The 27,404-nt window shown below is 35.8% G+C and overlaps 1 protein-coding gene across 4 annotated transcripts in view; it reads right to left on the bottom strand.

The window, feature by feature from the left end:
• KPNA5 (karyopherin subunit alpha 5) overlaps positions 1-27,329 on the bottom strand; it is a 52,878-nt gene extending 25,549 nt beyond the window's left edge. The window contains exons 1-6 of one of the 4 annotated variants that reach the window (XM_001369155.5): positions 27,060-27,329; positions 24,427-24,560; positions 16,526-16,627; positions 16,307-16,406; positions 14,139-14,233; positions 12,243-12,374 (exon numbers count right to left, since the gene is read on the bottom strand). In XM_001369155.5, the coding sequence (XP_001369192.2) occupies positions 12,243-12,374; positions 14,139-14,233; positions 16,307-16,406; positions 16,526-16,627; positions 24,427-24,560; positions 27,060-27,063 (567 nt within the window). In that variant the 5' untranslated portion in view covers positions 27,064-27,329. Of the gene's footprint in view, positions 1-12,242; positions 12,375-14,138; positions 14,234-16,306; positions 16,407-16,525; positions 16,628-16,757; positions 17,024-24,426; positions 24,561-27,059 lie in introns of those variants that run through there. The other 3 variants (XM_007484464.3, XM_056818680.1, XM_007484465.3) reach the window with 3 other exon arrangements.
• Positions 27,330-27,404: the final 75 nt, after the last annotated feature.

Below are 27,404 nucleotides of genomic sequence, written 5' to 3'. Positions count from 1 at the left end.
TGGATAGAGTGCCAGCCCTGGGGGGAGGAATACTCATCTCCCTGAATTCAAATCAGGCCTCCAACAGTTAGTCGATGGGTGACCCTGGGCAAGTTTAAGCCTATTTGCCTGAGCTTCATCTGCAAATTGAGCTAGAGAAGTAAATGGCAAACCCCTCTAGTTCTCAAATGGTATCACAAAGAATCAGACAAGTCTGAAACAACTGAACAAAACCAAAAACCAAGAAATAATAGACAGGATCTAGAACCTGAGATAAAAAGTCATGGTATGAAGTTAAATTTTTCCCAGAGTAGAAGACTGGATTATGTTAATAAATATAATAGTGTACAATGAAAAACACTGGTTGACTGAGTACATTTCGGTAGGAACAAACAAAGCCTGAGTTAAGGGAATAAAAGAAAGAAGTGTAATTCTGAAATAAGAAATCATGTATTTCTGGGAGAAGGAATAAGTTTACATAAATAAGTTTGTATAAAGCTTGTCTTGCACAGTCAGAACTAAAATACTGAGATAATGTTAAATTTCCACCAAACTACTTTGCAATCCTGGAAGACCAGGAGGGAGAGAAGGTTGGAAAGCAACAATAATACTTTACAAGTTGTTACAACACATCTTCCTTACAAGATTAACCCAACAGCCTACAATATAATCCAAGTTGGAGTGAAAACAGATTTTAGGACTGTGATTCCAAAGGGCCATTCTTTTTTTAAGGGAGGGATAAGAGAGGATATTGACAGTATTTTAAACTTATTTTTGGTACTAATAAAATCTTTCCAATCTTCTCTCCTGTTAATGCAAATCAGGTGATATTTGGCCATAAAACCTAAGCAGTGTTCTATTAGGTGCTACAAAATAGCAAGCCTCTTTTTTCACATCTTCAACTGCTTTTCATTACTTCTCAAATGAAGAGACTCCTTTACTCAATTCATCTTTTTCAATTCCCTTCTCTATCATTTCCTGCATCAGTTAAAGCCATGAATAAATCAAGGCATACCAAAGAATATTAAGATATTTATACAGGCAGCTAGGTGGCACAGGATACATTTGGAAGAACTGAATTAAAATCTCACTTCAGATTCTTACTGATTGTGTAACCCTGAACAAATTGCATAACACGGTTTGTTTCAGTTTCTTCATCTGTAAAATGAACCCGAAAAGTAAATGGCAAACTATTGCAGTATCTTTGCCAAGAAAACCACAAATGGGGCCACAAACTGTCAGATGAAGCTGAAATGACTAAAGAAGAAAAATCATATATATGATATGTTGATATACCATAGCAATCAATATACCTTATTTTTCAACTTCTATATCCAAAATTTAAGTCAACTCTCTGACTTTTAAATGTGACAGCTAAAAAATCCAAAACCTGCTATGAGTAATAATGTGAAGTACTGTGATAAGAAAATAAAGAAATTATGCTATTCATTGTTGAGGTATGGCTAAGAACACTGATAAATAGTAGTATATAAAAGCAAGTCAATCTTATTTGTGAATCTCAAAAACTGGGGGACTACTTATATTTGGGATACCACAGAATCTAAGAATTGGGACATCAGAGATCTATTTCATCCACTCACCCAGTATTAAAATCATCAATTCTACATGACTGATGTTCTACAGCTTCTGCCTGAATACCTTCAAGTAGGCTGACTGCCTCATTCAGCAGCCCATTCTACAAACAGATTCTTCTGTCTCCTGTCTCTTCCACATTCTTTGTGATGATCCTTCAAATATTTTAGGATAGCTCTCTATTGACATCTCTTAAGTCTTCTTCAAGTGGGACAGCTAGTTAAGTGGATAGAGTCTGCTCTAGAGATGGGAGGTCCTGAGTTCAAATGTGACCTTAAGACAATTCATAGCTGTGTGACCCTAGGCAAGTCATTTAAACCCAGTTGCCTAACTTACTGTTATTCTGCCTTGGAACTGATACTAAGTATCAATTCTAAGGCAGAAGTTAAGGATTTTTTTAAAAGTCTTCAAAGCACCGTTAATTGCTTCTACTCTTTCTAAGATAATTTTCTGAATTCTTTTTTCTAAAACCCTTACCTTCCATCTTAGAATCAATACTGTGTATTGGTTCTAAGGCAGAAGAGTGGTAAGGGCTAGGCAATGGGGGTTAAGTGACTTGCCCAGGGTCACAAAGCTAGGAAGTGTCTGAGGCCAGATCTGAACCTAGGACTTCCCATTTCTAGGCCTGGCTCTCAATCCACTGAGCTACCCAGCTGCCCCCAATTTTCTTAGTTCTTAACAATACTATTTCTGTTTGAAAGTAAAAACTTAAAAAAAAAATGAGGTTATGGGAAATAAATAGCTGGTTCAGAAGACGGTGTTGGAAAATGGAATTTTGCTTTCTAGACTAATGCTTAAGTAGAGGAGAAAGATATATAGACAATGGGTCACAAATGTACAAGCTATAAGGAGGAAAAAGAAAATTTCCCTCTAGGCATTTGCTAACCTAATCAGAAGAGTTTTAAAAATTGAAAATAGAGAAAAGGAAAAAACAACACAAATACTAAATCAAATACCACAGAGAAAAGAAAGTATGTTATAGAAAGCATAATAGAAATATTCAGTGTAAAGAATATAAATAGGAAAAATGTCAGAAACAGTATCCATGGCATCACAGGTCTATATACCAATTTCTATGGATAGTCAACAAAAGTCAGTATCTTATTGATAAATATTCCCTCAAAGATACTATAGACATGGTAGGATAAAACTCATGAATCAAAAAAAAAATTTTGTTTAAAAAAAAAAAAAAACAGCTCAAATAGGTGGGTACTAAAATCGTACTACACACCAATCAACTCAGATGAATCGGGGATTTAAATTGTATTACTAATTTCTCCATCAGTCCTGTAGAACCATTCCAAACCACCTAATCTTATGTAATCCTTCTCTGTATCTTTCTATAAATCCTTCAAATGATATATAAACAGAATTCCAAGGCATAAAGTGTTATGGGGTAGGTGTTTGGGGTTAGCTAACTTGCTCAGTATCACACAGCAAGAAAATGTGTAAGGCCAGATTTGAACCTAACCCCCACCCTTAGAATACCTTTTAACTTCTTGTATTTAGGTGTTTGATGCTGATGTGTTTCAGTCTACCATTACAAGGTAATTTCATTGTTTTTTGAGTCACCAATAATTCTGATTTTCCTGATATCACTGTATTTGCAGTCTATAACTACCATCACTAAAAGAATATTGCTAATTAAAAGGGGGAATTTGCAAAAGCATTGTATAATTTCCCAATTCCTCTCATTTAAATTTGACTTTAGCTCAAAGTCCAGGATTATTTATAAATATAAATTTACATACCCAAACATGTCAATCTGGGCAGTTATGTGTTTTTCAGTTATGTGTTTTTCATTCATGCTCTTTACAGTATGGATAATTAAGTCAAATCTCTTTTCAAACATGATAAATTTTACTCAAGAATTATCGTAGGGTTCTAGACTAGACAGTCAATATGTCATCCAAGAAGAAAAGCTCCCCGAGAACTTCATCAGAGAAGGAATTATATGGACAAAGGGCAGGAAGTCTTTCATGCTAGAAAATACCTTAGTTGGGCATATTTCTCACTATATATACCTCACAATGTTACTACTCCTCAAAATATTTGGTCAAATTATCTGTCACAGAATAACACTTTTTAACAGGTGTAGAGAACCCATTATCGGAGGGGAGATTTTAGTGTTGTGTTTTGTTGAGTTAAATGCTTTTCCTATTTGGGGGAGGGTAGTGGACATGATCTAGAGAAGAAGAGAGGGAAGATGAACAAACCACACATAACAAGGTCTTATAACTTGTATGTGTTCCTGTCATTATAAGAATGTGATTTGCTGGTAAAAATTATAAAAGTAGCTCATACCTTCTCACGTTTTTATGAATGTTAAGATTTCAGAGATGATAAATAAGTATGTAAGTATGTGGGATTAATATTTACTTCTCAGTTGCCTTTTGTATACATGTGTATAAATAATTACTATCTATAAAGTTTTTCATTCTTTTGAAATCTCCCCATCTTGGCATCTTTTACATGTTACCTAAATGAATAATTGTGTTCCCTTGAAGTAGTACAGTACCAATGCAAAGAGTATAATTTTGGAGCAAGAAGACCTAGGTTCAAATGTTGGCTCAGCCACAGACTACTTATGTGATCCTGGGTAAGTCCCTTCACTTATCCAGGCCTCAGTTTCTTCATCTTTAAAATATATGGGGGTAAAGGGGGTGTGGATTAAATGACCTCTAAGGCCCACCTAGCTCCAAATCTATGAGCCTACTAGCTTCAGGACAGATTTCTTCTTTAAGTAGGTACAGCCACTCTTCCCAACTTCATGGTGCCAAAGGCCACTGCCACTTCCTTACACAGAACATTTACAGAGTCTGTAGAGTCCAAATGTGGTGATTCAACTATTGTCAGTGATGAGAAGAGGCTCTTATAGGAACACTGGCCGACATCATCCATTTTATATCCATTTGTTGCTCTTATTCCTTCCTGGTTTCATCTATAAATGGCCTTGGAAGTTCTGGCTTAGCTGGCTCGAACATCAAGCTCTCTTGCAGGCTCATTTTCCCCTCAAGAGCTTTTTCGTTTTTCATGAGATGAAACTTGAAATATTTCATCGTCATCCTTGTTTTGCAAATCAGCTTGTATTCTAAAACAAGTGATGCCCTTGGCTGCCATGTTGCTCCATTTGGTAAAAAACAAAATCTTTGCTAGCTGAGGCAGTTTCCAAGCTTGCTCTTTCTCCTTGTTGAGGTGACCATTTTGCATTAATTAAACTTAGCAGTGAAGAGAAATTCAACGTCTTTAACTTTTGTTCACTTCCCATTTTTAGAAACGAAAGACTGCTTAAACTATAAGAACTACTGCCTGCAGGTTCTTCTTATGTTTATTCTTTCTTTTGATTTGGTATGGGTTTTGAGTTTTGTTCTAACCAGCCAATGATCTGAGTGCACACAGACATTTAATTCTGAAATGACACTCACATTAGCAATTAGTCACTCTGTTAAGATAAAATCAATTTCATGTTTTGCTATATATTTTTGGCTCACCATGTCCAGGGCCTGCAGACTTTCTTCTTGTGCAAAGAAATGATGATGAACTGGTATAAGACAAGCCTTCGGTCTCTTTCATTTCTTGATTCCAAATTGTATTTTCCAACATAGTTTTTCACTGTCCTCCCCTGTGCCCACCTTCAACAAGCCACTCAGAATTAATGTAGGTGCTGACTTAGTTTGAAGAATTTTATCAAGTTCTTCATCCTCTGCAACAGATCATATATCACATATTTAGAGTTGGAAGGGACCTTAGAAATTAAGTTCAATCCCCTCATTTTTTTGAAGGAGGTTAAGTGGGAAGTTAGTTGCAGAGGCAGGATTCAAACCCATATCTTCTGATCCTAAATTTGGTGTTTTACATTATGCTGTATAATTATTTCATGGTGCCTTTTTTGTTTATGCTCATCACAGCCAGCAAGATGACCAAGTATTCAACTGAAACATTTCTTATTGTCCATGTGTGCATGATGAAATCAACTTGTAGGAACCTAAGAAACTCCTTTGTATTTAACTCTAATTTCTTTATAGACATAAAATGATTTCATTTACAAAAAGGCCATCAATATGCATTTATTTCAGTTCCTCCAGTTGAGTATCCACCTCCGTCACTGGACAAAGTTTGCACATTAAGAATACTAAGAGTTACATGAATGTTTGTTGGTTTCATTAAAACTTTTTTATCCATTTCTCTGCTACTGATGCTGCAGAAGCAAAAAGGGAGTAACATTAGGAAAAAAGGGTTTTCTTCTTTTTCATGGGGCTCTACAACCAAAAAATGTTACCACGTTTTTAGTAATATTCTTCCGTACTGGTCCTTGGAGTAAAAGGTTTATCACCGTACCTACAACGATAGCTTTTCAGGATGATGAGAACCTGTTTGAACTTGTAGTCTTCGGGTATAACCTTCAAAAACTAAAGCTCACCATCACACTATTGATACTCTTTACAGCACTTGAAAAAGCATGAATGAAAAAGCATTTATTAAGCACTTCCTGTGCACCAAACACCATTTTAAGTGTTGGGGACCCAAAGGGAACAAGCAAAACAACCCTTCCTCTCAAGGAGTTCATATTCCTTGTTCTAAGAGTAACTAAACAAGAATGAGGCACTGCACAAAGGATTATGTGGCTGCACAATAGAAGATGTCAGCATTGTGAGCAGTGACCTGGGGGAGGGGATTCCCCACTGTGTATACTGTTGCCCTGTAGAGTGGTGGCAGTGATGGGCCTGTGAAAGGTGTGACAGGCCCATCATAGCCAGCGTTGTAGCCTCCACCATCTCAGACAGCGGTATACAGAATTGTTCATAGTTTTGTTTTTTTTATAGTCCGGCCCTCCAACAGTCTGAGGGACAGTGAACTGGCCCCCTGTGTAAAAAGTTTGGAGACCCCTGCCTTAGGGTATACAGATAGGTCAGATGGGAAGACCTGGAAGACTGAAGAATGTAGAGACAAAGTGGATATTAAGACCCAAAGGGATCTCTGGAAGCAAAAACAGAACAGATTGTAAAACCCCATGATCTTCTTCCTCACCAGAAGAACTGTAGTTGGTGACTCCTAAGTTATCTAAGTGGCATAACTATCTAAGTTGCTCTTCCTGCTCAGTCATTCCAGATGAGATGTAACAATCAAGGAAAGGAAAGAGGGAGGAAAAGGCCTGGCTGGCCTGTGGGGTGGAGGAGGGGCAGGATGGAGCAAAGGAAAGGAACAATGACTCTATCCCTAAATCTAAAGGTAAGTTGATGAGGTCATTGATAAAGAGATGCAACCAATAAATGGAACTAATCATATCCCCACCCCACCAACAAAAAAAGAGCTGTTGGTGAAGTAGAAATAACATGAACCTTAGAATATCTCATGTCATCTTTGTATTTTGTACCAATTCCTCCTATTTTCTTCTGTAGATTGATAGCTTCCTCTTAGTCACTGCCCCTTATTTCTCTTTAATCTCTGTGGGAAGCAATATTCCTTCTCTCCCCCAACTTCTCCATACCCTGCTACAAACCTTCATTATCCCCTGTTTTTCATATCCTCCCTCATCTTTTCCCAATAAATATTACATCTCTTCCTAACTACCAATTTCTTCCCTGCTGCCTTCAAACATGCCTAAATATCCCACATTCATAAAATATTAAATCCTACCATCTATTTAAGCTATTGCCTTATAGGAAACTTTCCCCTGCTTTCTCAAACTCCTAGAAAAAGCTACCTACATTTCTAGTCTTCATTTCCTCTCTCTTCTTCAAACCTTTGCCATATGGCATAACTCAACTAAAACTGGCCTCTCCAAAGTTGTCAAATGCCTCAACTGCTGAATGTAATGCTCAACATGTCCAAAACAGAATTCAATATTTTTTTTCCCCAAAATCTTCTGTTCTATTGACCTTCCCTAGGACTCTCAGGCTTGCACACACTATTCTCAATTACTCATTCTCATTTACTCTACTCTCATTACGATCATTTACCAAATTTTTCTGTTTTTACCTGCATAACACTTATTGCTTATGACTTCTCATCTCTACTTACATGGAAGTAGCCTAAGGAATAGGAAAATGTCACAATTTTCAAACAAAAGGAAGGATTTCTCAAATTATGAGTCAATGTAGTAACTGCAATCCCTGGCAAAATTCTAGGATGCCATTATTAAAGAATTAGTTTATGAAAAGAGAAAAAGTAGTACATACAAATCAGCATATTCTTATTAAAAGAAGTCATGGCAAACTAATTCCATTCACTTTTTTTTTTAACCCTTACCTTCCATCTTAGAATCAATACTGTGTATTGGTTCTAAGGCAGATGAGCGGTAGGGTTAAGTGACTTGCCCAGGGTCACACAGCTAAGAAGTGTCTGAAGCCAGATTTGAACCTAGGATCTCCATCTCTAGGGCCAGCTCTCAATCCACTGAACCACCCAGCTGCCCCTTTGCCTTAAAAAAAAAAAACCTTTACTTTCCATCTTAGTAACAAGAAGGGTGAGGGCTAAGCAAGCAAGATTAAGAGATTTGCCCAAGGTCACACAGCTAAGAAGTGTTCTCAGGCCAGATCTGAACCCAGGTCTTCCTGGCTCCATGCCCGGCATGCTATCCATTATGCCACTTAGCCCCATATTTACTCTTAACAAGATTATCAGATTGGTAAAATTTTACACTACAGAAATAGCAAGACTGGATGGTAGCAAAATATTTGACAATCTTTCATTATGGATATAAAATATCCATATTATATCCATATCCATAAGGACTATATAATAATACAATAAGGTGGATTTAGAAGCAGTTGACAGATAAGACAGAAAAGTGTATTGCTTAAAGGATTGATATCAACATAGAGGGAAGTGCAGTATCCAGGGTTCCAGGTCAATGATCTTAATCAATTATTGTAAATAGGAGGACAACCTAGCTATCAAATTTTTAGATAACAAAAAAAGGGAAGAGATGTTGGAAGACAGATGGCAAATTTAAGGTATGAAAATCTTCCTTTAAGCTGAAATTATGGGACAAATTTAATGAGATGACACTTTGAGAGAATGAATGTAAAGTCCTACACTTGGTTTTTTTAAAAAATCAACTGTTTAAAGGTTTGGGAAGATACAACAAGGCTGGACAATAGTCCCTATGGAAAAAAGACTATGGATTTTGGTGGATCACAAGCTCAATGTGAAGCAATTGTAGTAAAAAAAAATACTCTTTTTCCTTCTGATCTTAATAGACTTTAATTGGAGTGAGAAAGAAAGAGTTTTAGCCAAGTTAGCAAAGGAAAAGCCCCAAGCTGCTCAGTATAGCAAGAAGACCAAAAAGAGTGAAAGTGATATTAAGCTACTTTAACAAAACCACAATATCAAGATCCAAGGCAACCCTTAATCCTATATACTGTGCCTTCTTCACACACATGGAATACTGTGTTCACTTCTGGGCAAGTGTCATAAAGAACAATGACAAAAACACTGTATATCCAAAAGTGGCTAACTGGTGGAGGAATCTAAAACCATGCCACATAAGACACAGGATAATCAAGTGTTAAATAAGAAGTTGTCAAAACAATGTTACCAAAAAGATTCTTACAGATATTTGGAGGTAAATTAGATGGCCTCTAAGAGCCCTTTCAAATCTGAGATTGTATGTTAAATTTCACCTAGAGACAAAACAACTAAGTAGAAAACTGGTTGCTTTGTTCAAGCATTTTTAAAGGACTGTCATGTGAATGAGCTACTATTTATTTTATTTGGCCCTTGAGTGCAAAACTAGAACAAATAGATGGAACTTATAGGACCAAATTTCAAATGAATAGAAAGCTATCTTCCTAACACAGGTGCCTCGAAATGGAATGCCTTAGAAGACAAAGAATTCTTCAACAGTGGAGATATTTAAGCAAACACTTAATGATTGTTTTTCAGGGTAATGATAGATTCTTAATTTTAGCAAATGGAATAAATGATTTCTCAAATTTCTTCAAACTAGAATCTTCTGCTTTTATCAGTCCATCTCAAGACAAACTCTGAATTGTAAATGCAAAAATTAGACCCCAAATAGTATATACTACTTGGATACAGTCTAACCCATGCAGAGTATACAAAATATAACTCATTACTTTTATCTGATTATAATTTTAGTAATGTAACTGAAAGCTTCTGAAAGAAGTCATATTTCCCCATTCTCATTAAGTATGTGATCAACCAAAACTCTTGGATTTCTTTCAAATAAAGTTGATTTCTCTCAATTGATTCCTCTTAATTTTCATTTTATTTCAGACTTTATTTCCTGCCTAATACTAAATATTTATCATCATCACCTTTCTGACTGGCTTTTCTATGTCAATTTTATGTCATCTGAAATTTAGATAAGCATGCTTTCTAAGCCTTGTTCTAAGACACTGACAAACATGTTTACAGGTACAGAATCTCTTTGGCCTCTATTAGTTTCCAAATAGACACAGGATCATTCCTCAAAACTCTCTGGTTACATTTACCAGCTTATCCAAAAATATATTAAAATGATTTTTTATTAAATCAAAAACACATTATGATTCAACATAAGCCAGGAGCTGTCATCTTGGCAACCCAAAGTAAATAAAGAAAATTAGACTGCAGAACCCTTTAACTTGCATAAGTAGTTTTCTAAAAAAATATACTGATAAATAATTAGGGCATTTAATCCACTGGTTCTAAAACAGAGAAGCAAAAAAAGAAAGAGATAAAGCAACTTTTTATAAAAACTCTCCTTAATTTTAAAACTATACTAAAGAATTTCAGATGGTGAATGGTACAGAATATGATTTGGTTATCACATTCCAGTCTAAGTCTCACTACTGTCATATTTACATAATGTAACTCATTTGGACTCCTGGAAAAATATGGAACAAAAGTAATTTATAAATTGCTATTCAAAGGGAAGGTAAAAAGGAGTAGTTGTGATAAAGTAGGGGAAAGGAAGAGGAGTCAGAAGGACAAAAAAGAAATTAGGTATATAAGAAAAAATCAGGATGATAATATTTATCATAATTTCAACTGACTGTTTTAGAATTTTTAATAATAGACTTTACATTAGACCTGTGCTTCATTCAGTACAATCTATACAAAGTCACACATATTTGATATTTGAAAGATTTATGAATTTTTTAAATGTTAAAAACCATAGGCAGAAAATACAAAACACTTTTTTAACCCATCACAAAAATTAGAGATCAAATGAAGTGTGAAAAAGTGTGAGAATCTTATGGGCATAAGAAGCAACTATTGGCTTCATTACCAAAAAAAAAAATGCTACTCTCCCAAAGGCAAGGCTTTGAATAAGCAATATAGCTATAGTGCTTGTTTTTTAACCAATTAAAGTAAAAATAAAATCTAGTGGGGGCAGCTGGGTAGCTCAGTGGATTGAGAGCCAGGCCTAGAGATGGGAGGTCCTAGGTTCAAATCTGGCCTCAGACACTTCCTAGCTGTGTGACCCTGGGCAAGTCACTTGACCCCCATTGCCTAGCCCTTACCACTCTTCTGCCTTAGAACCAATACACAGTATTGACTCCAAGATGGAAGGTAAGGGTTTAAAAATAAATAAATAAATGAATGAATGAATGAATGAATAAATGAATGAATGAATAGATAGATAGATAGATAGATAGATAGATAGATAAATGAATAAATGAATGAATGAATAAATAAATAAATAAATGAAGGCATGAAATCTAGTCCATTTCAACTATTTCACTCATAAGACAAATACTCATCAAGATGCTATAATACAAGCCATATTTTGAGACATTAATAAAGTAGCCACTTTCCAAATGAAAAAGAAAAAATGCTTTCCAATATTACTTTAGGATTCTTCAGTACCCAAATGCATCTTTTTAGTGCTATGGAAACAGTGGGCCAAGGTATTTCATATTTCAACTTGTCTGGAAGAGGAAATATAACAATGACTAGGAAGTATTAGTCATTCATCAACCTTTATTACTTATATATGGCAACTTACTACTAATGGACTAAAATCCTGGATAGTTAATATAAAAATTTTTAAAAAAAAAGCAAAATGGTCAAATTATTCTTCTTAAATAAGTAAATTTTGTCACATTAATCCCCCTTGTTGCTCTGTCCTTTAAAACAAAAAATAATAAGCTTTAAAAACTTGGTTAAGTTATCAGAGCAAAACTTAATTTATTTATGATTCTGATTTTAACAGAAAAAACCATTTCCCAAAAGGCTTATTAAGTTTAGTTCAGAGAAATTTTTGAAGCAGACAGCATTGAAAAACAAGTGTTCACCTATCAAAAAGAAAAATTATCTAATTATCATAAACTTTGTAAAAGTTACTATTTTTCTCATTTCAATCACTGCACTTTAAATTACAGAAGTATTCACAAATTTATGTACATACAAGACTAAAACTCAATTGAATTATTCTAAGAGCACTAGTAGGCCTATTAATTATTATTAACTTATTTAATGCTTATTTTTAGGGGCACAAAATTTAAAACATTTTAACTTCATTAACATTACCTGAAACTGTACATTTAATTGATAACATTTTTGAAGCCCCATGACATATATTCAAGGTTTAGTCCTCTAATTTTATAATAGAGACAGCTGTGACTAAAAACCAAAACTAAATACAATCATAATAAACTAGACTTTTCAGGGAAAAATTACAAAAACACAATAAATACAAATAATTTAAGAAAAATTACCTGTTCCTGTACATCTTCATGTTCCGAATTGAGGAGTTTGATAAAAATTGGAACAGCTCCAGTTTCAATTACCACTTTGGTGTGTAGAAATGTTCCAGATGCTATATTAGTTAAAGCCCATGCAGCTTCAAACTAAGAAAAAATAAAAGTTAAGGTTTGGATATAAGGAAACTTTTAGAAAATATGCAAAAAGAATTAACTAAAAAAGGGTCAATGGGATTGAAAATATTTCATTCATGAAAAGTGTTTAAAATGAGAATGCTATGCCTAGGGGGGAAAAAATGAGGAAGGATGTGATCCAAATTTACAAAGTTGGGACTGAATAGGTGACTCGATAGATAGAATGCTGCTACTCCTGGAGTCAGGATGGCTTGTGTTCAAATATGGCCTTAAACACTTACTGTGTAACCCTGGCAAAGTCACTTAATATTGTTTTAATAGCCCTTGCCCTTCTGTCTTATGTAGACAGAAAGTAAGGGTTTCCAAAAAAAAAAATGTTTTAACCTTAGAATATTATGAATACTGCCAGTAGGGTAAATATAGAATTATTTACATTAAACCAAATTTTTAGAACTAGTTGGATACAATAAGTAGAATACTGATTTGCCAAGCAGCAATACGCTAAAAGTATATATGAGTCAAAAATTCTAAGATGAAACCCCTACTTAGGATAATATCATGGAGGGTAATCATCACTTTTTCTTAGAAAACTCTGATTAATGTTACTGTAAGAGATGAACTATTTTTGGATAGTGTGATCTACTAAACAGTTAAAAGTAAAGTCAGATAACAAGGTGAAGATACCTAAAGCAATTTAAATTTAGTATTTTTCCTGAAAACTCTTTAATAGTCAAGGCTTTCCCATCATAAATTAAGGACCATTTCCATTTTTCTCCATCCTTCTCTTTCTTCATTTCAACAATCCTTCCATCAAGATATGCCAATCTACTTGCTGCCTGCTCCACCACAACTTGATAATATTCTTCTTTGTACGTTGGCAAATTTGATTGAATTAAACAAATATTTCCAAATACATTCCTAGTCCAAGTGTTAAGCACTATGGAAGGATAAAAAGATAACAATGAAAATCATTGTCTGAGAGGAGTTTGCATTCTCCTGAAGTAAGTTATTATTCTCAAAGGACTAAATTTAATTGTATTTAAGAGCAATAGAGTAGTAGTAGGCATACAATTTAAAGGCATACAATTTAACTTCTCCGAACTTGTTTCTGAATATATAAAATAAGAAGAGAATATTTATCCTAGTTAGAGGCACTTATATGTTAAGAGTGAAAGACCTAAAGTTTTAGGAAGACTTGAGGTTCAAATACTACCTCACAAATCTACTAGTTGTGTGACCATAGACAAGTTAGCCACTCTGTGTCTCAGTTTCCCTAACCTTAAAATGGAGAAAATAGTACCTACCTCACAAGATAATTGTGAAAATCAAACGAGACAAAAATGCACAGTACTTCAAAAACCTTAAGGTGGTAGACAGCACTAGTTATTATTGTTATTAAACTCACAAGGCTGTTGTGATAGCACTTTGAAAATGTTAAAAGTAGATAATATATAATTATGTTATTATATTACACATGTTAGGTATAATTATGTTGAGACTGTAATAAAATCAGTCTACAATCATTTTTTTAACCCATACCTTGTCTTAGAAGCAATACTGTGTATTGTTATAAGGCAGAAAAGCAATAAGAACTAAGCAATTATGGTTAAGTGACTTGCCCAAGGTCAAACAGTTAAGTGTGTCTGAGGCCAGATCTGAACCCAATTTTTCCTATCTCCAGGCCTTGCTCTCTATCCAATGAGTCACTTAGCTTCCCCCAAGTCTACAGTCATTTCAAAGAAAGAATATGAAGAGAGAAATACCAGAAAAACTCACCTGCAAAGTACAATTTTCATTTCTTTCAAGAAACTTCACAAATCTCTGTACAACTCCTGGTTTTTGTATAACTTCATCTATAGGTGGGTTAGGTTCTGAAATTTTATAAATGATTAATATTTTACAATTTTAAATTTTAAAAAAGTAATTACATACATTATTTTAAAAGTCGCTTCTTATATCACACTAAAGCAATGAAATTCTTCATTAATCAAAATCCTCAAAATGATGACCACAAATTTTAGGAAGAAAAAACTGTCTGGTTTTTCTTGCTTTACAAAATAGCTAAGTGTCCTGAAAATTAGTTTGAAATTAGTTTTTCCTATTAGCCTTCAAATATAAAATTATTGATGTCTTTCAATAAGGGGAAGGGGAAATTTTCAAACAGAATAAGTGAAAAGTTTTAATAACAAAAGATTTAGATAATACAGTAGTTGTTTCTTTAGCACAGATGTTCCCACAGAAAAATAAGGGGGCGGGGGGCATATGAGACAGTTACTTAAAGTAAAACACCCAAGAATAACCTATTCCATATAAAATTGGGGCCTCATGTTCTAAGCTAAGGGTACAAATGTTTTTACTGAAAGTATTCTCTCCTTCAGATTTTTCTTAAAGCAATCTATCACATTCTACTTGATTTATACTCATTTGTGTGCATGTCCCATCCCACAGTACATTGTGAATTAGACGCCTATTGTCATTTTTGTATCCTTCAGCAATTTTTGCATATAATAGGTGTTTAATAAATGTTTAACTTGAAATGAAATATTATGGCAGGGATGTCTACTCCACATATCTTTTCATTTTCCTTTACTGCAATCTGACTCTAGGAACACTAATCCTTTCTAAATCATCTATGTTACACTGTCCCTCTGCTATGGTTCACACCTATGTTGGGTAATCATAGCTTCTAAGGTCCTTCTGGGTCTAAATCTTTGACTCCATGATCTCTTTGCTATATAGTTATAAAAAGTAACATGACTAAAAAAATGCTCCTTTTTTACTCTTAATTGCTATAAAAATTGTAGCAATACCCTCAAAGTACAGAAAATGTTTTTCCCACAAATTAAAAAAATAACCAAAAAAAAAGGGGGGCCTGGGGGGAGCTGGGTAGCTCAGTGGATTGAGAGCCAGGCCTAGAGATGGGAGGTCCTAGGTTCAAATCTAGCCTCAGACACTTCCCAGCTGTGTGACCCTGGGCAAGTCGCTTAAGCCCCATTGCCTAGCCCTTACCACTCCTTCTGCCTTGGAGCCAATACACAATATTGACTCCAAGATGGAAGGTAAGGGTTTTAAAAAATAAAATAAAATAACCGACTTGTCAAGAGGCTTTGAAACACCTTATTTTTCTAAATGTTATAGTTTTTTCCTATTGAGAACAAAGGATAAGACACTGTCAATACTTGTGACTACAAAATCAAAACATTTAAGGAAAAAATTATAAGAATGTTACTTCCTCTTTCTCCCTTCACATTAAATATTAAAAAAAAAATTTAGAGGGCTGACTTTTTCACATTGCTACTTCCTGGGCTAAACAAAAGACAAGGTTAAGTAAGTAAAGAAATATAAGAAAATGCCTGTGCAGTGGAAATGCTATATTTGGACTAAAAAACAAAACAAAACCAGATTTTGAACCCTGGCTATGTCATATAATACCTATATAACCTAGGACCAAGTCACTTATCCTCTTTGGGCCAGTGTTTCCTATTTGTTAACAGAAGGATCTAGATAAAGTTGAGGTCCTTGCTGGCTTTCAATGTGACTCTGTGAACTATGTTTCCTTCTTAACACAGTAGGATTCTGTCATTTGTGGAGAGGTGATATGAAGCAAAGGACTTTAAAGAACTCAAAGAGATGGGATAAGTATTATATTTGTTGTAGCACAAATATATAAATCTACACTCAATCATTCTAATAACAATAATTAAAAACCATGCACTTTTACCTCTATTTGATAAGGGAGAATAAAGTACATTTGAACTGTCAATTAAACAAACTATAATACAAATTGCTCATTTTTATGATTAAATTATACAGAAATAGTAAAGACACATAAGAATGTTATAAGAGGTTGCTACCTTAACAAAAATGTTGTACCAGAATAAACATATAAAGTCAAAATTAAAACTGAAATAGTAATGATATATTTTATGGAAAGAAAGTCCTGCCTTTAGAAAGCAGCTTTCGAAACTTTTGTGTTGCTGTAAGCTGTTGGTCAGCATCATCAGAGAAAATCATCTGCACCATATCAGCAGTAATAACTTCTTCCTAAAAGCATACAAAAACACAGTTTTTAACATTTATATTTTTCTCTTACCATTTTATTTAATGGTTTTCATTGTCATATTGCAAAATGATAATTTAAAATATACTTTTTCATTATCTACCTCAGGAACAGGTACAGTAGAGCTGATATCTGGATCCTGAATGGGACTTTCAAGCATAGAGTCATCATTTATTGGAAGGGATACATTTCTACGTTTGAATAACTGCCAAAAAAAAATTATAGTCATCAATTATAATCATCATTGCCATTATCTTACACATGCAAGTTTTCAATACTAATACTTTGCCTTTCAAATTAAAACATTTGTGGAAAGCGAAATAAACAACTATTACCTGCATAATTTTGATAAGTGTTAAATCCATACTTCTTATATGATGGCAAAGAGCTGTATAAATTGGAAAATAAAGTAGGCTGGTCATGTGGCTAGTGAAATGGATAACCAATGAGCAGTTTAACTACTCTAGAATACATGCCATGTCACCAGATCTAGAGGCAGATCTTCAGCACACTGGGTTGACAGACTATCATGGATTTTTGGGTGGAAGAAGAAAAAGTTCACAGGATGAGGTGAGAGCAAGTCTGCAATGCTATAAGTACCTGCATGCCTATGAGGTTTTAGATCCATCACAATAGCCCCCAAATGGCATGCCATCACAATGGCCCCCAAATGGCATGCTGGGATAAAATCTCAAGTGTACTAATGGCAAGGGCTTTTGGTTTGTTTTTTGAAAGAATCAGTGTTATGAAGCAAGTCAAAATTGTTCTGCAGTTCTGGCTATATCCCTGCAAAGATTATGAATAAGGCTACTTCTAACCACATTCCCTTCATTCAAAGAACCCAATCCTAGAAGTAGGAAGGGGGACTTTGTAGAAGCAACTTTCAATAACAATATCAATAGCTAATAAAAGCTGTTTTTATATAGCACTTATTTGCCATGCATTTACAAATAACCTAATTGATCCTCAAAAAAACCCTGAGATAAGTATTACTATTATCCTCATTTTACAGAGGAGGAAACTGAGGCAAACAGAGGTTAAATAATTTGACCAAGATCAAGTAAATGTCTATGGGCAGATTTGAACCCAATCCTTCCTCACTCCAGGCTGAGTGCTCTTTCCACTGTGCTACCTACTAATCCACCAATAAAATTCTAAGACTAATACTTCACAACCAATTAAAATAATTGTATTATCAAATTAATAACAAAGAGACTGAAATCCAGAGATAAAAGATGATTTGTGATTATTATGTAGCCAAGGTAAAGAAAGATGGAGAGAAGGCAGAGTAGAAACACAAGACACAAGCAGACTTAAAGCAATATTCTATGATGGGACACTAGGGCAGGAAAGTTCACATACTCTCTTCCTCTCAAATCAAAACCAGGTAACATATATGATAAAATCTCCTATGGTATCTAAATGTCACTATCACTAGTCACTTCTGTTATATATTCTTCAATTACCAAGTATTTTCCAAAATTTCTCATTCCTACCTAATCTCTATATCAATACCCCCCCCATCACAATCATTTTTGAGAGGTGGCACTGGCACCCTGCATTATGTGTATAGTAAAGTTAAATCATGTCAATTAGAATTTATTAAGGGTTTATTATGCTCCAGGCAATTTGCTTAGTCCTAGGGATACCAAAAAAAGGTAAAAAAAGTTTCTTCTCCTAGGAATCTCATACTAAAAAGAGAGACAATATGCAAATAACTATGTACCAACAAACCAGTTAGGATAAATTAGATATAGTCAGAGGGAAGGCATTAGCAATAAGGGAGATCAAGAACAACTTTTTGAAGGTGAGATTTTAGCTGAGTCTTTAATTCAGGAGACTGGAATGAGGAAGGAGAGAAATCCAGACATGGAGGACAACCAGTGAAAGTTCTCAATGAAAGTTGGAGGCCAGCATCACTAGATAGAGAATATGAAAAAGAAATATATATGAAAACTAAAGAGGTAGAAAGGGGTGAACTTATAAAGGTCTTTAAATGGCAAATAGAGGACTTTAAATTTGATCATGGAGGTATAAAGGTGACACTGGAGTTTACTAAATATGAGAGCAACATAGTCAGACTGGTACTTCAAGGTGTTCAATTTGAGAGTTGAATGGAGGATGGCCTGGAAAGAATAGAGATTTGAGGCAAAGAGATGAACCAGTAAACTATTTCAATAGTCCAGAAATGAGGTGATGAGAGACTGCCGTTTCAAAGGATAGAAGGAGGTACATAGAAGAGATGATACATGAGGCTTGCCCCTGGGTGGAAGCAGTGTTGAAAGAAAGAGGCATTTACAAGAGGTATTACAAGCTTTTACAAAGGTAAAAAGGACAAAGAGACTTAGCAAAAACTGAACCAGAAAAGGGAAAGCAGTAGGCCTGAGGAGTCTTGGGTTGCAAGCCATGGGGATTAGTAGTTCTATCATTGGTAATAGAAAAATTCAGAAGAGGAATAGGCTTCATTGGGGAAAGATGATTTCAATTTTGGACAAAGTAAGTTTAAGATGTCTGCAGACATTCACTTCAAAATGTCCAATAGGCAGTTGGAAATACCAGACTAAAAGTTAAGAGAGAGGTTAGGGTTGCATAAGTAGAACTGGGAAGTGTCAAAATAGCTAATAATTGAATTCATGAGAGCTGGTCACGAGTGAAATAGTAAAGAAGAAAAGAGGGTCCAAGAAAAAACACTGGGAAAGATTCAAAGTTAGTAATTGACAGGGCCAAAAGGCTTCAGAGAAGTCAAATATGATGACTGAGAAAAGACAGATGATATCATTGGGATATAGAAGTTATGGTTTAATGATTAATTGGGAGTCAAAGAGCAGAATTAAGAAGAGAGTAAGAGGGAAGGAAAAAGCAATCTATTATGGACAGCGTTCTCAAGGAGTTTAGTCACAAATGGCAAGAGTGATGCCAGATGACAGCTAAAAAGGACAGACAAATCAAGTAAAGTTTCTTTGAGGATAAGGGAAAACATATGCCTGTTTGTACCCAATGGGGAAACAACTGGTAGAGAGGGAGAAAGGATTAATAAAATAATATTAGGAGAAATTTGATAGAAAAATACATAAGTATGCAGGGAATGGTGATTAGGGAGATGTTGCAATGGCAAGGAGAAAGATCACCTTTTCATGTGAGACAGAATAGTGGTAGAAGGGATCTGGGTGATGGAAATAGAAAACAAGAGGGGTCTTGGCAAATTATCTCAATCTTTTTTTCCCATTAAAATATAATAAGATGGAAGGGTAGGTGGAGAAGAACCAAGGGAGATTTGAGAAAGGATGAAAAGTTTAGAAAACACCTGTGGCAAACAGAACAGTGAATGGTCATAAAAAAATTGCTTTGCTGCAGTGATAGCCCAGTTAAGATTATGTAACATATTCTGTAATGAATCCAATCAGAAATTTTGAGTTTTTCCTCTAGCTTCTTTTAGCAGCATGAATGAAAGTTAAGGCAGTAGAGAGATTATGAGACTAAGATGGAGATTTGACAGAGAAAGAGAAGACAGTATAGAGTTGAAAAAGTTCAACAAAGAGTTAATATTGGGAAGGTGAACCAGGGCAGGGTGATGGATGACCTGGGAAAGACCTGAAAGATGGAGGAATTGAAAATCACACTTATGATAAAGAATAGGGTTAGTGGTCACATAGTAGCAGGAGAGGTGAAATGATAAGAGATTATGATCAGATAAGTGAACCTCAGACTTCACAAACACGTAAGTGGAACAACTGCTGAGATCGGACAGAAAGGTCATGGGAAACATATAACTGAGTAAAATGAGTAAAAGGTTAGGGTATTTGAGGGAGTATTAATATAGGTAATGATGAAATACCCTAACATAAGAGTAAGAGCTGGGAAAAGATAAAGACTTTGAGTTAGGTACTGAATTTGTTAAAGAAAGAATGAATAAATGAAACATCTTTTAAAGTACAAACAATATACATAGCATTAAACCAAGAGCCAGGGATAGAAAGAGAAAAGCATCACAGTCCCTGATCTCAGGTAGTACATATTCTATGGGTAAGACAATACATATTTCAGCTGCAAATAAGACAGAAGCAACCTATGGTCCTAGAGTAAAGCCTCAAAGAAGTTAATGCTTCTTCTTTAATGTTATTTCCATAGATAAAAGTGGAACGTGTTTCTGATGTTAAATCATTTGACAGTGCTAAGGACTTTGGTTGCAAGAACTTTCCTTTCTGGATCTTCAGAAGCTGTGGATGTAGCACCTATAGGAACAAGTACCAGGCTACATAGGCACAACTTCCTAGAATGATGGCAAGGGCAATGAACCTAGAAACAATGTCACTCCTAAGGCTATTGGTTCAAGGTCCTAGGCAGACTCCATCAAGATCAGAGGAGAGATGGTAATCAATGTGATAGCGGAAATCTGACTTGCCTGGCCCACACTGACTTGGGACCCTAACCTGGGATGCATTGATCCTTCACCAAGGTTAACTTGCCTGCCCTGGAAGTTGCCCTGGTGGTGATGGCCGGCCTCTTCTCTACAAGAGCTGCTTCCCTAGATGAGGGCTCTGCTAGAAGAAGGTCTGGAGGTGGGAGAATGCTGTGACCCTCAGGACTCCAGTGCCTGACTGTCAGTAGAAGGAGGTTAGCAGTTCTTGCTGGAACTGATAAGGAAGATGGGAACCCCGTCTTCAATGATTTCTACCCTCAATAATGGATACAAGGTCAAAGTGAGAAGTAGGCCTGATAGTTTAAAGGAAAATATCCTGGAGGATGATAAATATTATTGAATTACAAAAGAAGAGAGCCTATTGAGTAAGGGTGGTAGAAAGAGAGCTAAGTGGCAATGGGGAGCAAGGAGTATCCCAACACCCTCAGTGAGTCCCAGGGGTATGAATGCAAGTGCAATCAGTGCTGGAAAGAGTAGCTAGAGAAAATGTGCCATCAGGAAGAAGCTTGATAATTAAATTATTAGCAATTAAACTCTACGTTGCAGTGAAACACAATGAAAAGCACTGAAAGTTAACTAAGCAATTCCTTGGATTACATCTATAGAAAAGATTAAAAGAAAATTTCTTCAACAATATGAATAGCACAGTGAGAGAAAGAGGTGAAATAGAAACAGTCCGAAAAAGTTGAATGTGTGGTTCTTAATTCATACAGAATAAACTAAATGAAAAATGGTTATTGTTCCAATTATGAGACACATAGTTATTATTGATTTAAGTACTATATATCTGGAATAGGAGTTGCAGATCAATGATGATGAGAATCAGTTAAGAGGAAGAAAATGGGCTGGATGGTATTTGGTAAACTGCATGATGTTTTCAATGATATGAAGTGAATTCTCAGAGGGAGGAAAAAACAAACCAACCAACACATCTTAACTTAAATGTTGTACTGATTCAGTATGATTACAAATATTGCCACATAACAATCTTTGAAGAATCAAAGTTGTGAATGAACCAAAAGACATTAATGCAACACATGATCTTCTCAAGTCAGCCATGTTGTAGACATGGGACTATAAAGAAGATGGAAGGATCAGCTTTTTTGTTTTTTGATCAGTTTTTTGAGGATAGGAAAGCCACAGGCATGTTTGTATGGCAGTAGAGAAGTCAGTGGGAAAGGAGCGATGGAAGGTAAGTCAAAGAATGAGAATGACAGAAAGGGTAAAAGGGTAATCAGCTAGAAAAGATGGAATGGAATGGGATCACTTGTGTACGTAGAATGGGGTAGCCTTGGCAAAGAGAAGCATTAACATACCATGTAAACATGGGTAAATAAGGAGAAAGTAGCAGAAGGCATCTGGTCAAAGTGAAATAAGGACAAGGATGGAAGGAGTTCTTAGCAAATAGCATCCCTACTGACCCTCAAACCAAATAGGCTATTGAGTTGCTAAATATGAGGGAAAAGAGTAGAGGAACAAGGTTTTCCTGTTGCCTATGAGGCTTAGAACTCACTTAAATTAGGCCATAGTTAAAAAGCTAGTATTCATCTAGCCTTCTTATCCACCTCAGTGATGAAAAGAAGAGTAATGTATAATTTGGTAAACAGTAACTTGATTCAATTTAAGAAACCTTTACTAAGTGCCTACTACCTAAAAAATGAGACCCAGGGAATGTAATTCTCCCAGGGAGGTCATTAGAGGACATTTGCAGATAAACTCTATATGTTATACCTTAGACAACTCCTATCCCTTTGAATTATTCTCCTAGCTCACTCCTCCCTTTTTCAATCAAACTCTAACAAAAAGTTATCTACACTTACTGCTTCTACTTCCTCTCCTCTCACTCACTCTGACCCTCAGCAATTTGGCTTCCCATTTCATCAATGAGCTAAAACTCTCCCTCCAGTTACTACTGATATATTTTTTGGCAAATCTGATTTTTTTTTTCCAGTGCTCATCCTCATATTGTAACTTGGCATTGCAGACAATACTTTCCTCCTGCATACTTTCTCCTCTCTGGGCTTTTATGACACTGCTCTGTCCTGGTTCGCCTACTCAGCTAACTGTTTCTTCTCAACCTCCTTTGCCAATCCATTATCCAACTCAAGCCTCCTAATTGAGGAAATTCCCCTAGATTGTATCCTAAGTCCCTACTCTTCTCTTTTTACATATTCTCTTAGTGGCTTCAACAGCTCACATGGGTTTAGTCCTCACTTCTACTGCCAATCACTACCAAATCTATGTATTCAACCCTAGTCTTTCCCTTGAGCTCTATCTACTCTGGCATCACCAAATATGTAATGGACATTTCAAACTAGATAGCCCAACAGGCATCACAAACTCAACATGCTCAAAACATGAGTACATAATTTTTTTCCCACAAAATCTACCCTTCTTCCAAACTTTCCTATATCTGATGAAGGCACAGACATTCTTCCAACCTCCCAAATATATAATCTTGTCATTGTCCTTGACTCTCCACCCTTCTTTCACCCCACAAATATCATCAGTTGCTTAACCTTTCAGTTTCCACTTCCATATCTCTTGCATTTGACCTTTTCTCTCTACTCACAAGGCAACTACCTTAGTTCAGACTCTCAATTACCTCTTGCTTAAGCTTAAGAGTTTTAAAACCACTGAATAGGTCTCAATGACCCAAGTCTTTCCCCTTATTTTAGTTCATCCTCCATTCTGTTTTCAAGGTTATTTTAATTAAGTACAGATTTGTTTATCTCAGTTCTATATTCAACAAATTCCAGTGGCTTTTTATTGGTTTTAGGAAGAAATTTAAACTATTTTGTTTAGCTTTTAAAGCTTGTCACAACCTTGCCCTAACTTATCTTTCCAACTTCACTGACATTACTCCTCTTGAACTCTGATCTTGCTTTCCTTCTGTTCTTCCAACAAGACATTCCATTTCCCATTTTCATGTCTTGGAACTATCTGCCCTACATGCATGGAATGCACTCTACCTCTGGCTTAGAGAATCCTTCTCTTTCTTCATGACACATTTCAAATATTACCTCTTATAAGAAGCCTTTCCTGACCCCCTACTAATGATCTTCCTCTCAAACTAACTCATTATAAACTACTTTTATTTATTCTCTCTATATTTATAAATGTACTTTTCTCTCCCATTTGAATATAAGCTCCTTACAAGTAAGAACTATTGAAAGTGCAAATAAGATTAGGTTATAGGAAATGCTAAGATAAAAAAAATGTTAATCTTCATTTCTTTTAAAATATTCTGTAATTCAGTTTGGCAAAATCATTTTGTAGGAGGGAAAATAGGATAGTCTGGAGGGGCGATTTGAAGTACATAGGAAACTCTACTGATGTACTTAGTCTGAGAATTCATGAGATTTGCTGGTATAATCCTGATGCTCCTTTCCTTAATTGAGGACAACAACTCTAAACATGTTTTTAGTTTGCCATGAGACTATGTAATAAAGTTAAGCAGACATAATCCTTATATTCAATTATTACAAAATCAATTGTCTCCAGCTGAAAAACAGTAAAACTCCAACAGTACATCAAATAATGTTTACATGATAAATCACTATTCAACATTCCAAGAAACCTACCTGTTCTTCCCTTTTTTGCTTTCGAAGTTGTATTCCTTCCTCTTCTCTTCGTCTACGCATTTCTTGAGGATTTAATGCCTTATTCTTGTAACTTTTCATTCTGTAGTTATCCTTCCCTGGGCTTGCCATGGCATCTGGTAGAAGAAAAAAATTCAAACACAAAGATGATTCTTGACAATGAGATGTTATATTCTCAGCTAAAACTGTCCAACAAAACCATTCTATAAAAATTTGTAGCAAGAATAATAGTTTTTCCTATGGGAGTAGAAACACAGAAGAAAAACAACTGCTTGATTACATGGGTCCAGGGGGATATGATTGGGGATGTATACTCTAAATGATCATCCTAGTGCAAATATCAACAACATGGAAATAGGTTCTGATCAAGGACACATGTAAAACCCAGTGGAATTGTGTGTCGGCTACAGGAAGGGGTAGGGGAGGTGAGGGAAAGAATATGATTGTTGTAACCAAGGAATAATGTTCTAAATTGACTATATAAATTTTAAAAAAAAAAATAAGTTTTTCCCCTCAATGCAAAAATTAGACTAACAAACAAATACTTTAAATACTTGACTACCACCTTGGTTAATGACACCTTGATTTTTAAAAATCCTAGGTGACAGAGTGAACCTTTAACAAAGCTATGTGACCCAGGACAAATCCCTTTCTGTTTTCACACCAGTAAAAGCGATATAAGAATTAAATGAGTTAAAATAAACTAGTAAACCTTAATGCTTAATATAAATGGTGGCCATTATTATTACATTTGATATTTAAACGCTACTTTGTGCATCTGAAATCTTACCTAAATTAAATATGGTCATTTATAATGTACTTATATTGAATCAAGATTCCTCTACTAGCAAACATTTACATAATCTTTTAGTTTGTTAAAGATTTTTGTATGGTTTGTATTACTGCAACCCTGTAAGTATTATAGGTATGACTGTCCACATTTTCAAATTAAGAAACAAGTTCACAGAGGTTAAGTGACTTGATTTATACATAGTAACATCCTAGAGTCACAGGTGAGATTTAAAGGGAAGTTTTTTCTGACTTCAACTCCACTGTTTTCCCCACTAATCATGAATAGTATAACTGATAAGTTCACTTTAGCAATAATGCATGTGCCCACATTATTATTTAGAACAATTAATATAAATTACTTTATTTTCATAATCTTGCTTTTCCAAGTGTACTCATAGAGGGAAAGAACCCTATCACATAATTGTGAAATAAAAAATTATGTATTCAATGGATGGTAAAAAGATTTTTCAGAAATGAGGCCTTGATAGAACTCTCTTTCAAAATACTAATTATACGCAAAATTTAAGTTGTGGTAAAATCTTCCTACATAATATCATCATCCCAAAAAAATTTCAAAAAAGAAGAGTCTGCTCATTTTTCTCCTTAGGAATTAACTTATGTTTGCAATTCTCCATTTTATTTAAAAAACAACAACAACAAATTGTCACTCAGTAGCTGTTCTAAATCCAAATAGTATGATCTCAGAGGATGATTCACTTGAATGAGGCAATTTCATTAGTAGTAATAGAACTTTTAGAAAGGCTGTACTATAAAGCCTGATGACTCACAAAATAGCCATTTTCAAATGCTAGGAACGATAATCAAGCACTCTAAGACTAGCCTATAGAAGACATTTCATTCTTCTCAAACTATGTATTTGTTTTCTATTTACTCCTTTCTCATCCTGGAAAAGAGTTTTAGAAAGAGTTTTCATCCTAATTCTACCACAGACTTAATGACATCAGTTAAATTCCAACTTCCATTCCTATAGGCTTCATCAGTAAAAATGGATATAATAAGGGAGAAGTGAGTGAACGAAGCACGCAGTGTATCCAACAGCTAATGAAGCAATATTTAAATGACTACCTTATACCTAAGTATCCGCCTTCTTATATAGCTAGAACTTCTTGTTTATCAACAAGGAATTAACTTAATGCTCCCACTCAAAGATCAATAGCTATAGTTGTAACAAGTTATTTCAATCTAACATAAACTGTCATGCATTCTTTTAAGTATTCCACACGTTTGTAAAGCTCTTTAACACAGTGGCTGACATACTTAAAAATGCTTGTCACTTAAATGCTTGCTCCCTTCCCCATCTTTAGAAACCTGCAAAATCTCATTACCCATGTTAAAGTTTTATCATAGAATAGGGTTGGCAAGCAATAATTGGGGAGGCTCTAACCCTTGGGATCTGATCAAAAACCAATTTAACCCAGCACGTCTTCAGTGACGAGTAAACAGGTGAGGAAGAACAGCTGAGGCTGGTTAGCTCAAGTGCCCCGTCTCTGAGGGTCCTCAAGACATAACCATCCCCGCCTCCCCACACCTCAGGGAATTAGAAAGGCCTCAAGAAGTGGAGGGGGTAGCCCTTGGTTAACCCCAGAGTTCGGATGGGAAGGTTACCACAGGGCTATGACCCCGCGAACGTGCGTGCGGACATAAGCCCAAGGCCAAGGGCCCGGCTATACCACCTGCAGAGTCTCTGGGTCTGCCCGGCGCCGGCACGAACCGCCTCTAAAGCTCCAGGGAAGTGCTCCCCTCTCGCCCTGGCCAGAGGAGGCCCAAAGCCTGAGGTGCGCAGCCCAGTCACTGACCCTTACCCATCGAGAGGCCAGGTTCTGCGCTCAGTTGTTGCTTCCCGGCTGCTCGTTAAGTGATTACTGTCACCTCTGCCGGCTTGGCAGCTGCACTTCCCCCGCGACGAGTCCGCTGACGGGTTCGCAATCCAAAATGGCGGCCGCCTGGCGCCCCCCCTCTCTGAGACCCCAGAGGCTCCACTCCCAGCAGCCCTTGCACCCGGCGAGGAGCTACTGCCCTACGAAGTAGGTGGAAGAGAGGAGCGAGCCCTCTTCAGCTCCGCCCACATAGCCGAAGCGTCCAGCAACTTCGGGAGGGGTGAAGGCCCAGGAGGAATGCTGGGAAAACCGAGATCGGTTTTTGACGCA

This window comes from Monodelphis domestica, chromosome 2, assembly GCF_027887165.1.
Source record: "Monodelphis domestica isolate mMonDom1 chromosome 2, mMonDom1.pri, whole genome shotgun sequence".
In the NCBI taxonomy this organism is placed as follows: Eukaryota; Metazoa; Chordata; class Mammalia; order Didelphimorphia; family Didelphidae; genus Monodelphis; species Monodelphis domestica.
The sequence above is the reverse complement of the archived record's forward strand: the minus strand, read 5'-3'. Positions and strand labels throughout refer to the sequence as shown.